The sequence below is a fragment of the Geotrypetes seraphini genome, chromosome 2 (assembly GCF_902459505.1).
Source record: "Geotrypetes seraphini chromosome 2, aGeoSer1.1, whole genome shotgun sequence".
In the NCBI taxonomy this organism is placed as follows: Eukaryota; Metazoa; Chordata; class Amphibia; order Gymnophiona; family Dermophiidae; genus Geotrypetes; species Geotrypetes seraphini.
In genome coordinates, this window is record NC_047085.1 from 14959489 (window position 1) to 14973749 (window position 14261).

General features: G+C 44.3%; 2 protein-coding genes across 4 annotated transcripts in view; both read left to right on the plus strand.

Moving 5' to 3' along the window:
* TOP1MT (DNA topoisomerase I mitochondrial) overlaps positions 1–10557 on the plus strand; it is a 209939-nt gene extending 199382 nt beyond the window's left edge. For 2 of the 3 annotated variants that reach the window (XM_033933366.1, XM_033933367.1), the window contains exon 19: positions 10317–10479. In XM_033933366.1, coding sequence (XP_033789257.1) covers positions 10317–10464 — 148 coding nt within the window. In that variant the 3' untranslated portion in view covers positions 10465–10479. Of the gene's footprint in view, positions 1–10316 lie in introns of all 3 variants that reach the window. The other variant, XM_033933371.1, reaches the window with a different exon arrangement.
* Positions 10558–11757: 1200 nt separating this feature from the next.
* Positions 11758–14261, plus strand: part of LOC117355196 (lymphocyte antigen 6E-like) — a 42415-nt gene continuing 39911 nt past the window's right edge. Inside the window, exon 1 of the mRNA XM_033933373.1 lies at positions 11758–11827. Within this exon, the coding sequence (XP_033789264.1) occupies positions 11776–11827 (52 nt within the window). The 5' untranslated portion in view covers positions 11758–11775. The remainder of the gene's footprint in view (positions 11828–14261) is intronic.

The following is a 14261-nucleotide window of genomic DNA, read 5'->3' on the forward strand; positions in this document are numbered from 1 at the left end:
GGAGGGTGTTTATGAGCAACTTGAAAAACTGAAGGTGGACAAAGCGATGGGACCAGACGGGATCCATCCCAGGATACTAAGGGAACTCAGAGAGGTTCTGGCGAGTCCTATTAAAGACTTGTTCAACAAATCTCTGGAGACGGGAGTGATTCCTGGGGATTGGAGGAGAGCGGATGTGGTCCCTATTCATAAAAGTGGTCACAGGGATGAAGCAGGAAACTACAGGCCGGTGAGCCTCACTTCAGTTGTTGGAAAAATAATGGAAGTGTTGCTGAAAGAAAGGATAGTGTATTTCCTTGAATCTAATGGGTTACAGGATCCGAGGCAACATGGCTTTACAAAAGGTAAATCGTGCCAAACGAACCTGATTGAATTTTTTGATTGGGTGACCAGAGAGCTGGATCAAGGACATATGCTAGATGTAATTTACTTGGATTTCAGCAAAGCCTTTGATACAGTTCCTCATAGGAGGCTGTTGAACAAACTTGAAGGGCTGAAGTTAGGACCCAAAGTGGTGAACTGGGTCAGAAACTGGCTATCGGACAGACGCCAGAGGGTGGTGGTTAATGGAAGTCGCTCGAAGGAAGGAAAGGTGACTAGTGGAGTCCCTCAGGGTTCGGTGCTGGGGCCAATCCTGTTCAATATGTATGTAAGTGACATTGCTGAAGGGCTAGAAGGAAAAGTGTGCCTTTTTGCAGATGATACCAAGATTTGTAACAGAGTAGACACCGAAGAGGGAGTGGAAAATATGAAAAAGGATCTGCAAAAGTTAGAGGAATGGTCTAATGCCTGGCAACTAAAATTCAATGCAAAGAAATGCAGAGTAATGCATTTGGGGATTAATAATAGGAAGGAACCGTATATGCTGGGAGGAGAGAAGCTGATATGCACGGACGGAGAGAGGGACCTTGGGGTGATAGTGTCCGAAGATCTAAAGGTGAAAAAACAGTGTGATAAGGCAGTGGCTGCTGCCAGAAGGATTCTGGGCTGTATAAAGAGAGGCGTAGTCAGTAGAAGGAAGAAGGTGTTGATGCCCCTGTACAGGTCATTGGTGAGGCCCCACTTGGAGTATTGTGTTCAGTTTTGGAGACCGTATCTGGTGAAAGACGTAAGAAGACTTGAGGCGGTCCAGAGGAGGGCGACGAAAATGATAGGAGGCTTGCGCCAGAAGACGTATGAGGAGAGACTGGAAGACCTGAATATGTATACCCTAGAGGAAAGGAGAGACAGGGGAGATATGATTCAGACGTTCAAATACTTAAAGGGTATTAACGTAGAACAAAATCTTTTCCAGAGAAAGGAAAATGGTAAAACCAGAGGACATAATTTGAGGTTGAGGGGTGGTAGATTCAGGGGCAATGTTAGGAAATTCTACTTTACGGAGAGGGTGGTGGATGCCTGGAATGCGCTCCCGAGAGAGGTGGTGGAGAGTAAAACTGTGACTGAGTTCAAAGAAGCGTGGGATGAACACAGAGGATTTAGAATCAGAAAATAATATTAAATATTGAACTAGGCCAGTAACTGGGCAGACTTGCACGGTCTGTGTCTGTGTATGGCCGTTTGGTGGAGGATGGGCTGGGGAGGGCTTCAATGGCTGGGAGGGTGTAGATGGGCTGGAGTGGGTCTTGACGGAGATTTTGGCAGTTGGAACTCAGGCACAGTACCGGGTAGAGCTTTGGATTCTCGCCCAGAAATAGCTAAGAAGGAAAAAAAAAAAAAAATTTAAATTGAATCAGGTTGGGCAGACTGGATGGACCATTCGGGTCTTTATCTGCCGTCATCTACTATGTTACTATGTTACGGTATTGCGGTATATAAGCTGTTATTATTATTATTATTGGTTATGCTCTCTGGATCTCAAAGAGGCTTACACTCATATCCCGATTCATCCAGCATCTCGCAAATATCTTCAATTCAGGGTGGGGAATCTTCATCTACAATATAGAGTTCTTTCTTTCGGACTCGCCTCATCCCCCAGAGTCTTCATGAAATGTCTGGTGGTGGTGGCTGCAGCCCTCCGTGCCCAGGGTCTCCAAGTTTTTCCATACCTGGACGACTGGCTTATCAAAGCCCCCTCTCAACAAGGGGTTATTGCAGCAACCCAACAGACTATTATGTTCCTCCAAAGTCTGGGGTTCGAAGTCAACTTTCCAAAATCCCAGCTGACCCCATCTCAGTCTCTCCAATTCATTGAGGCCACTCTAGACACTGTCCAGCTCAGTGCGTTTCTACCTCCATCACGTCGGGATACCCTCATTCGCCTTTGCCATCAAGTGTCTCATCTCACATCAATTTTAGCAAGACAAAAGATGGTTCTGCTCGGACACATGGCTTCTACAGTTCACGTGACTCCTTTTGCCAGACTTCACCTTCGCATACCTCAGTGGACCCTGACATCTCAGTGGCAACAAGCTACCGATCCGCTTTCTCAACAAATTACAGTAACTCTTTTATTGAAGTAGTCTCTCCACTGGTGGATGCTCTCTTCCAATCTTTCCAGAGGTTTGCTGTTCCACAATCTCCCTCATCAGAAGGTTCTCACAACAGACTCGTCAACCTACGCATGGGGAGCCCATCTCGACGGACTCCGTACCCAAGGTCATTGGACTCCTGCGGACCGTCTTTGTCATATCAATCTGTTGGAACTCAGAGCGATTTTCAGTGCTCTCAAAGCTTTTCAACACCTTCTTCACTACAATGTAGTCCTTGTCCGGACGGACAACCAAGTCGCCATGTACTATGTCAACAAACAGGGAGGTACGGGATCTCACTCCCTTTGTCAAGAAGCTCTGAAGTTGTGGGATTGGGCAATCCATCAGAACATTTTTCTCAGAGCTGCATATATTCAAGGTCAGCACAACTGTCTGGTGGACAAATTGAGTCGTCTTCTGCAACCTCATGAATGGACACTCAATTCCTTGCCTCAATTCCTTGTTGAGTGTTTGCTCAACGGGGGACCCCTCAGATAGACCTCTTTGCGTCTCCCCTCAACAACAAGCTGCCTCAGTTCTGCTCTTGAATATACTCTCCCCAGCGTCTCGAGGCAGATGCTTTTTTCCTGGATTGGACGGGTCACTTTCTCTATGCCTTCCCTCCATTCCCTCTGATTCTCAAGACCCTTGTTAAACTCAAGACAGAACATGCCACCATGATTCTGATAGCTCCTCGGTAGCCCAGACAACCGTGGTACTCTCTTCTACTTCAACTCGGCACCAGGGAGCCTCTGCTTCTACCAGTTTTTCCCTCTCTGCTTACTGTACACTAAGGAGAACATCAAAACTACCAGAATCACAGATGTTAGATACACCGGGGAATCCCTCTGGGTGAACCTGGCCAGAGGGAATGAAAAATGCCTATACCTTGGTGTGATATACAGACCTCCCAGGCAACAGGAAGACAAAGACATGGAATTAATCGAGGACATAGAGAATATCACACTGCGTGGGGACACAGTAATGTTAGGGGACTTCAACATGCCTGATGCAGATTGGAGCACACTCTCCGCGACTACGTGTAGCAGCAAAAGAATTTTAACCTCCATAAAGGGTGCACGTCTCAAGCAAATGGTATTGGAGCCCACTAGGGACCAGGCGATACTAGACCTGGTACTCACCAACGGAGATAGTGTCTCGGAAGTCTCAGTAGGAGATACACTGGCCTCCAGCGACCATAATATGGTATAGCTCAACCTCAAGAAAGGTTTCTCTAGATCAAACACAGCAACGAGGGTTCTCAACTTTAGAGGCACAGACTTCGACCGCATGGGAGATTTTGTCCATTAGGGGCTACATAAACAAGCAAAATCTGACAATGTGAAGGATATGTGGTCGACACTGAAGTCCACCCTACATGAAGCAATAAACCGCTACATAAGAACAGTAAGTAAACGAAGGAGAAACAAAAGACCCCAATGGTTCAGTACAGAAATTTCGGACCTAGTTAAAAAGAAAAAAGAAGCATTTATCACCTACAAACATTTAGGAAAACGGGAAGCGAAAGAAGACTATCTGGACAGATCTAAAGCTGTCAAAAAGTAGTCAGAGAGGCCAAACTCCGAATGGAAGAAGATCTAGCACAGAACATTAAGAAAGGGGATAAATCTTTAGCTATATTAGTGACAGGAAAAGAAACAAAGATGGGATAGAACGCCTGAAGCAATTGGACGGTAACTTTGCAGAATCAGATTCTGCCAAGGCAGAACTACTAAACGAATACTTCTGCTCAGTCTTCACCTGTGAAGCGCCCGGAAAGACCCATTTCAAGATTTCGAGTTTACGCCCAGTAGCGTCTACTACAAACTATCAAGACTCAAAGTAAACAAAGCCATGGGACCGGACAACCTACACCCTAGGCACAGGGACCGGACAACCTACGCACAGGAAGAGTCCCTTTGGACTGGAAAACCGCCAACGTAATCCCACTCCACAAAAAGGGCTGCAGGACAGAGACAGCAAACTACAGACCAGTGAGTCTCACGTCTATAGTGTGCAAGCTCATGGAAACACTGATCAAACGGAATCTTGACACAATCCTAGATGAGGAAAACCTACATGATCCCCACCAACACGGATTCACCCAGGGTAGATCCTGCCAATCTAATCTAATTAGCTTTTTTGACTGGTTACTAGACAACTGGATGCCGGAGAGTCATTGGATGTGGTATATTTGGACTTCAGTAAAGCTTTTGATAGTGTCCCACACCGAAGGTTATTGAACTTAAGCTGAAATCGATAGGATTAGGGGACACTCTAACTACATGGGTTGGGGTTTGGCTGAGCAGTAGACTTCAGAGGATGGTGGTAAACGGAACCCCATCCAAAACGTCAGAGGTGATCAGTGGAGTGCCGCAGGGCTCGGTCTTGGTCCCGATTCTATTCAACTTATTCATAAGAGATATGACTCAAGGACTTGGAGGAAGGGTATCACTGTTCGCTGACGACGCCAAACTTTGCAACATAGTAGGTAAAAGCATTTTGCCTGATAATATGACGCAGGACCTACTGCTGCTAGAACGATGGTCAGCAACTTGGCAGCTAGGCTTCAATGCTAAAAAGTGTAAGGTAATGCACCTGGGTAAGAGAAACCTGCGCAGAACTTACGTACTAAATGGTGAGACCTTGGTTGAGACCACGGTGGAACGTGATCTAGGGGTGATCATTAGTGATGACATGAAGGCTGCCAATCAAGTGGAGAAGGCTTCCTCCAGGGCAAGACAAATGATGGGTTGTATCCGTAGAGGTTTTGTCAGCAGGAGACCTGAAGTCATGATGCCGCTATACAGGTCCATGGTGAGCCTTCATTTGGAGTATTGTGTTCAATTCTGGAGACCACACTACTGGAAGGATGTGCTGAGAATCGAGTCGGTTCAGCGAATGGCCACCAGGATGGTCTTGGGGCTCAAGGATCTCACGTATGAAGAAAGACTGAATAAATTGCGACTGTACTCACTTGAGGAACGAAGAGAGAGGTGAGACATGATTGAAACGTTTAAGTACATCACGGGCCGTATCGAGTCGGAAGATGATATCTTCTGCCACATGGGACCCTCGACCACCAGAGGGCATCCGCTGAAAATCAGGGGAGGGAAGTTTCATAGCGACTCCAGAAAGTACTTCTTCACGGAAAGAGTGGTGGATCATTGGAACAAACTTCCACTGCAGGTGATTGAGGCCAGCAGCGTGTCAGATTTTAAGAGAAAATGGGATACTCACGTGGGATCTCTAAGGGAGTGAATTCAGGGGGGGCGGGTATTTGGAATGGGCAGACTTGGTGGGCTATAGCCCTTTTCTGCCGTCATTTTCTATGTTTCTAAGGATCCTTGCTACATCCCAAACTGCAGTCTCTACACTTAACAGCTTGGTACCTTTCAACCTAACAGACTCTACACAGTTCTCTCAGTCTGTACAAGATATTTTGGTAGCTTCCAGAAATCCGTCCACTCGGCTGTGTTACGGCCAGTAATGGACTAGATTTTCTGCTTGGTGTTCCACTCGCCATATGGAGCCAATGTCTACCTCCTTGGCTTCTGTTTTGGATAATTTACTTCACTTATCACAATCTGGACTTCAGTCTACATCTATCCGAGTCCATCTCAGTGCGATTGCTGCTTTTCATCAGTCTAAACAAAACTAAACCTTAGGTTTATATACTGCACCATCTCCACAATCGTAGAGCTCGGCATGGTTTACAGAAGTTGTGATGGAAAGGAACTCCAATGGAGGGTTAAAGGATTAAGTGTAAAGAAGGTTAGATGGGTGTAAGATGCCCGAACGAGGAAGTGTTACATTTTTGAAAATAGCCAAGTTTTCAGATGTTTACGGAAAAAGTTGGAGGGAGCTTGAATTTTGGAGTGGGGAGGTGAGGTTATTCCAGAGCTCAGTGATTCTAAAGGGGAGGGATGTCCTTAGTTTTCCTGCATGGGGTATACCTTTTATAGAAGGGAAGGATAGTTTTAATATTTGGGAGAATCTGGTGGAATTAGGAATTGAGGAATTCCAAGATAATGGGATAACGGGAGGAAGGATGCCATGAAGGATCTTGAAAGTTAGGCAGGCACATTTGAAGTGAACCCTGGAGATTACCGGGAGCCAGTGAAGCTTGGATAGGAGTGGTGAGACAAGGTCGAATTTACTTTTTGCGAAAATAAGTTTAGCCGCAGCATTCTGAATCTACTGAAGGCTATGGAGGTTTTTCTTAGTTAGGCTTAGGTAGATAGAGTTGCAGTAGTCTAATCTGGAGAGGATGATGGATTGTACTCTTGATGGTAAACCTCTGTCTGCACATCCTGTGGTTTCCCGCTTTATGAAAGGACTTTTTAATATTCATCCACCACTTAAACCACCCCCAGTGGTCTGGGATCTCAATGTTGTCTTGGCTCAATTGATGAAACCTCCCTTTGAACCAATTGATAAGGCTCATCTCAAGTACCTTACTTGGAAAGTAGTTTTCCTGATTGCCCTCACGTTTGCTCGAAGGGTCAGTGAGTTACAAGCTTTGGTCGCGGATCCACCTTTCACAGTTTTCCACCATGACAAGGTGGTCCTCCGTACTCATCCAAAATTATTACCTAAAGTTGTTTCAGAATTTCACATCAATCAATCTATTGTTCTTCCAGTATTTTTTCCAAAGCCTCATTCTCACCCTGGAGTGCCTTGGCTTTCTACTTGCAACACACTCAACCTCACAGAACAACCCCACAACTTTTCATCTCCTTTGATCCAAATAAGTTGGGACATCCTGTCTCGAAGCGAACCATCTCCAACTGGATGGCTGCTTGCATCTCTTTCTGCTCTGCTCAGGCTGGTCTCCCTCTGCAGGGTCGAGTCACGGGCCACAGAGTTAGAGCTATGGCGGCATCTGTAGCTTTCCTCAGATCAACTCCTATTGAGGAAATCTGCAAGGCTGCCACTTGGTCCTCGGTTCATACATTCACCTCTCATTACTGTCTGGATACTTTCTCCAGAAGGGATGGCCATTTTGGCCAATCTGTTTTGCAAAATCTTTTTTCTTAACTTGCCAACTCTCCCTCCATCCCATTATGCTTAGCTTGGAGGTCACCCACTGTTGAGAATATGCTGCCTGCTTGCCAAGGGATAAAGCACATTTACTTACCGTAGCAGTTGTTATCCAGGCAGATATTCTCACAACCCACCCTCCTCCCCTGGATGGCTTCTTAGCTAGGTATCTGAACTGAGGTTCCTCACAAGAGACGTGCACCCTAACTCGGGCGGGAAGGCACCAGCGCATGCGCAGTGCAGCACTCGGAAGCTCTTACAAAGATCTTCAAGCAAGTCTGCTTTCGAGGCTGTCCGCTGTGGTGCTCCGTCGGTGATGTCACCCACTGTTGAGAATATCTGCCTGCTGTCCCTGGATAACAGCTGTTAAGGTAAGTAACTGCTTTCTAGCCTGCCCCGAAGGGACCCGTTTCGCCACTAGCAGCTAAAATACCTAGCCCCAAAATACTGAAGGACGCCAAAATAGAGCATCCTGAGAATCCTTGACAAAGCCACCTAGTGGCAAAACGGGTCCTGTCAGGGCAGGCTAGAAACTCTGCATACTAAAGATAAGTGATGATTTCTTACTGTTGAAACCATTAAAAAGTGGAATATATAAAGAATATCAATTACAGTAAGCTTTGAGTTGAGCACTAGGAGGAAGTGGAGACAAGGGTCAATGATTGAGACTCTGAACTATTCAGTCTTGTTATCACACATTTATATTTCAAATTAGAGAATGACAGGGTGACAAAATTCATCACCGTTCCCATCCTCGCGGATAACCACGGGAAATAATCCCATGTCATTTTCTAGTGTCTTTCAACCTCAGTCCTAAACCAGCATTCTTCAAAGCAAAGCTTGTGGGTCTCCCTTTTAGGTTGCCTTTCACTGGGGATAAATTCTGCAGGGCAGTTTCCTTAACCTGCCTGCTTCTAGGGGTAGGTTTAGGAATAGTTTTAGAGTTCCAGTTCAAGTTTATTTGTGGCTTGATATACCGACCATCACATGTATCTGGGCAGTTTACAATATTAAAAATTAAAAAGGTCTAATATAATTTTTGATTTAGGTGGGGTAAAATAAAAAGAGGGTAAACCTAAAACTATGATGAATTAGGTCTGATTAGAAATGAGAGGTTTTGGGGGATAGGGAAGTTTTAATTACAATGCTAAATAAAAATTAAAGGAAGGGTAGGGGGATGGGAAGTAACGAGAGGGAAACAGGGATGTTGCTTCTTAAAAGCTTTATTTTTCTCTTTCCACCCAATTATTGGTAGGAATCTTTGAAGAGAAATGTTTTGAGATTTGTTTTAAATTTACTTAAGGAATTTTCATTGCAAAGATAGAATGGCATTGCATTCCAGAGCAAGGGAGCAACTACTGAGAAAACGGAATTTCTAGTTTAGTATAGGTCCTTGATTAACGGTACTGTCAATAGGTTTTGATTTGTAGATCTAAAGACCCTAGAAAGGGTATGTGGAATGAGAGATTTATCTAGAAAAACAGGGAGGTGAGAGGTCTTTATTTTGAAAGTTAAAAGGAGAATTTTATATGTAGTTTGGTGAGAAACTGCTAATCATTGTAACTCTTGAAATCTTGTAACGTGATCATATTTTTTGGTCTTAAAAAATTAGTTGATTGCGGTATTTTGGATCAGTTGTAATCTATGGATTTCTTTTTGAGTTATACATTGGTAAAGAGAATTTCAGTAATCTATATGTGAAATGATTAGAAAGTGAATTAGAGTTTGGATTGAAGAGGGTTCAAGAACAGAAGTTACAGAACGAATTAAACGAAGTTTGTAGAAACAATTTTTGGTCACGGAACTGATTTGATCATGATAAGTAAGATCTTTATCGAAGATAACTCCTAGTAATTTGAATTTGGGTTCTATTTGGAGGGGAATTGTATCAATAGATATTTGTCCGGTTAAAGAGTCTTTATTTTTATAGGGGAAGAGAATCCCTTGTGATTGGCACTGCAGGGTTTCTTCCGGCATAACAGGACTCTCCCTGTCATACTGTTTATTTTCCTGTCAACAGAAGGAGTCAGGAAACAGCTTTGCTTCCTCCTCTGTCAATATTTTTCTACAGTCAAAACCACATGGAGCCTCTTTTGTGGAATTTGAATGGATTTATAATTACGATGGAGGCCCAACACACTTGTTTGCTTAGGGTTCAACAAAGAGTTAATCCTGCTTTGTATGCAACTGTGGTCTATATTGATTTGTAAGATGTCTTCTATTTTCAAAAGTCAGGAAATGTTTTCCTATTTCTTTGATTCTGACATTTGATTGATTAGACCAATGTATCAAAAACTGTGTTCCACGGCAGATTCTAGGTGTTCCCCAAAGAGACACCGGTAAGGAAGAGAGGCGCCAGTGCCAGCTGACTGCATCTAGGATGCGCCACTTATGGCGAGAGGCATGTCCTGTAGGCAGTCAGCTGGCATGGACAACTCTCCTCCTTGCCGTCTCTCTTCATCTCCCTGCACCTCCCCTTCTCCAGGATCCCCCCTCCCCCCCCCCGAAGCGACAAGTTCAGGGTCGCGACCAGATGGGCCTCCATGCATGTCTGGATGTCGACATGATAACATCATGCATGCGCTTGATGTCATCATGTCAACGCCTGCGCACTTCTGTGTGCCTTCCACCCAGAGCACTGGATTTAGTGTGCTGCCGGCCAAAAAGTTTGCGGGATAGTGGTTTAGACATTTTCCATGAACCAGCTATGTCCGCATTTGGACACCATATCGAATATGCTCTGCTTGTCACATTTGACACCAGAAACAGATGTTATCAGTGTCATGTTTCTTAAATCTTCAGGGTATTTCTCAAGAGGTGCAGATGGAGCTTCACAGAAAAGCTACCATCTCCAACAGCGCTCACAAACTCTCTCCGCCTCCAAGCTCAAATCCATTTACTGAAGTCAAATGGACGGACTGAAAATTGCCCCCTTTCCCTCCCTCCATAAGCTTTAAGTACATGTGAAGTTCACACATTAACAAAGGGTATTCCGGGCCTATTCCGGGTTGGACAATTAAACCACATGCGTAGAACTGCACTTTCAAATCTGCCTGTGTATTTTTAACTTTAACTCTGTTCTTGGAAACTGCAAATACAAGATTTAAAGGAAACTTTGTGCCCACATGATCATATATGGAAATTCTTAAAAGAAAACCTGCCTATATAACTTGTCTTTGAAAATGGCCTACTACAACTTCACCAGTACCTATGGACATTGCACTGAGGTGGTCTATTGAAAATTGACCCCAGAAAATTCCATGCAAGAAGGAACAGGTTGAGCAAGTCCAGGTTTTACAGACAGCACACATGGAAAGGTAATTTGAATTTGGAGTTTTAATAAAAAAAATTATTCTCCTTTCAAAGTTCTGAAGTCATGGTACAAGTAGGTATATGTGTTATTTACTTGGCAAGGTAGGCTTACAATCTTGTTTTACCAGCAGCAGTGGTAGGGAATGTGATTTGCCCAAGGTCATAAGGATGACGGATGAAGAAGCCGGATTGAATGTTTGTCTTCCTGGTTCTCAGGCTGCTGTTCCAATCTCTAGGCTACTCCCCTACCTTTCTGAGAAAAATCAAAGCTGATACTTCCTCTCTGCAGAAGAGTAACCCCAAGACATCAGTTTCCCCTTAGCACAAAGATGTTCTCCAGTTACCCTCCAAATTCGAGAAACACCTGATAATATAGTACTCCCCTGAAATTTGCGGGGGTTACATTCCTGGAGTGACCGCGAATTGCAAAAAACAGTGATTATTGGATATGGAAAAGGAGTGGGGATAGGAGGCTAGAGAGGGCTGCAGGGGCGGTGGCTGCTGCGAGTGCCGATGTAGGCGGTGGCGCTTGCAGCTCCACCTGGGATCGCAGGTCAGTCAGAGCGGATCAGTATTGTTGCGGGGCCGGAGGATGCGCTCGGCGGGGACCTGGGTTGTGGAAGAGGCAGACGGCTGATATTTTTCTAAGTACAAACTGCGGAGGGAAAAACTGTGAACGACTGGGGCCGCGAATTCTGAACCGCGAGTTCGCAGGGGAGTGCTGTATATCAAAGAAATTTAGATAGAATTCCAGGTGTAGTTGAAAACCCTCCCTGGAGGCCTCATAATGCTCCTCTAACCCCTTTCAGAATAAAGAAGGTGATGTGGAACAGAGGCCCTGAGCAGTTTCATTTCTTTTTGGAGAGCAGCCATAGAAAGCATTTACCAAGAGGTTATATAACACTCCTGGTGTATCCGTCACTCTCTAGTCCGGAGGCATCAACTGAAGATGAGGATCTTACTGGTTTCCCTGCTGGCCGCAGCTGTGTGTCTGCACCTGGGTAAGTGAGATGAAAACACGAACCGTCCAATGCATTGTTTATATGTGAAAAATATTAAAGATATAGAAATAAAAACGAAAGAGAAGAAATAAAGGCGATTCTGGTTAAAGCTACAGCCTCAGCACCCTGAGGTTGTGGGTTCAAACCCATACCTCTCCCTGTGACCTTGGACAAGTCACTTAATCCCCCAATTGCCCCAGGTACATTAGAGAGATTGTGAGCCCACAAGGACACACAGGGAAAAATGCTTGAGTACCTGAATAAATTCATGTAAACCATTCTGGGCTCCCTTAGGAAAACAGTATAGAAAATTGAATAAATAAATAGTTTGAAAAGTTTCAGCCTCTGATAACCAGAGCTGGTATAGTGATTTCATAATGCCTCATTCCACCAATAAGAGCCAACCTCATCAGTGATGCTACAATGGCTTGATTGTCCTTTACAGGGGGGGGGGGACAGGGGAGATATGATTCAGACATTCAAATACTTGAAAGGTATTAACGTAGAACAAAATCTTTTCCAGAGAAAGGAAAATGGTAGAACCAGAGGAAATAATTTGAGGTTGAGGGGTGGGAGATTCAAGAGCAATATAAGGAAATTCTTCTTTACGGAGAGAGGTGGTGGAGAGTAAAACTGTGACTAAGTTCAAAGAAGCGTGGGATGAACACAGAGGATCTAGAATCAGAAAATAATATAAAATATTGAACTAAGGCCAGTACTGGGTAGCCTTGCACAGTCTCTGTCTGTATATGGCCATTTGGGGAGGATGGGCTGGAGAGGGCTTCAAAGGCTGGAGGGTGTAGATGGACGGACACTTCAGTAGTTGGAACCTAAGAACAGTACCAGGCAGAGTTTTGGATTCTTGCCCAGAAATAGGTAAAAAGAAGAAGGGAAACCCCCCTCCCCCCCCCAATGAATTTTTAGATTGAATCAGGTTGGGCAGACTAGATGGACCATTCAGGTCTTTATCTGCCGTCATCTACTATGTTACTATGTTACTTGACTCATATTTGCTACATTTTGATTTCTAGATTGGCACAGTGGTTAAAGCTACAGCCTCAGCATACTGAGGTTATGGGTTCAAATCCACACTGCTACTTGTGACTCTGGGAAAGTCACTTAATCCCCCCCTTGATCCCGGTACATTAAAGAGATTGTGAGCCCACAAGGCCAGACGGAAAAATGCTTAAGTACCTGAATAAATTCACGTAAACCATTCTGAGCTGCCCTGGGAGACCAGTATAGAAAATTGAATACATAAACTGATACCTTTATATTGGACTAACGTACGAGTGGATTGTTTGATTAGCTTTCGAAGGGAACCCTTCTTCTTCAGGTCAGAAAGCTAATCAAACAATACCCTAAGTTAGCAATAAATAAAGGTATCACTTGCATTCCTTTGATTTCTCTAGATTTTCTTAAAATTGGACCTTTTCACTCAAGATTCCCTTCACAAATCGGAGCTGATGGCAAATTGTTAGTCCAGGTCCAGTTATCGTTTCCTCGCCCAGGGGTTTATCATTTCTTTATGCCTGAGGGAGCATCAGTGGCTGAAGCAGGGATTTGAACTCTGGCTACCTGGTTCTCAGGGTTCTTCATTTAATCTTACACTTTTCCTTTGTTATCTTGATGCCTCTGTAGGTACCATTTCCTTCTTTCATACTTATGTATTTTTAGTATTTAAATACTACTTCTAACCTAACATGGATTACGTTCAGGCACTCAAACAATTTCCCTGTCTGTCCTGGTGGGCTCACACTCTCTAACGTACCTGGGGCCATGGGGGATTAGGTGACTTGCCCAAAAGATATGCAGGCACAGAAAGAATAATCAGTTCACCCAAAAATACCCTCCTTGTGTCATAAAATTCTAAAATGTACTCCTGCTGTATATCACTTGCTGTTGTCTTTGTTATATTGACCTTAGCAAAGGAAGACAAGCCTCAGATCCCTGGATGCTTACAAGTGCAAAGCTGAAAAAAAGCATTACTAGATAGGGAAATAACTTCATAGGCTGAAAAACCTCCTTCTCGAGCAAAACTTCACGGTCATGCAAGCAATGCTTCAGTTTGCATTCAAACTCTGTGAGAGGTCAAAAAAGAATCAGTCACTTATGCTGTTAGTGTGGTTGGTACTATGTCCCCTACTGCCAACGGTAGTGAGCTGGGCGTTTCGCCAGTGGGCTGCGTTAGGGCGTGGGACTTCTTACCTTCAAAGAAAACAATCCTTAACAGTCGGTGTGTTATGTAAAGCAAAAAAAAAAAAAAAAACCCACTTCTTACACCAAGATAGCAAAACCTACTGTTGGCGCTACGATTTAACCCTCGCTCGTGAGGCAAAGATGGCTGAAGTTGTGAGCAGCATTTAATACTTGCAGCGTCATGACATCACTGCCGACGTGTTATTACAGCGACGGGAAGGCATACTGGTTTTGA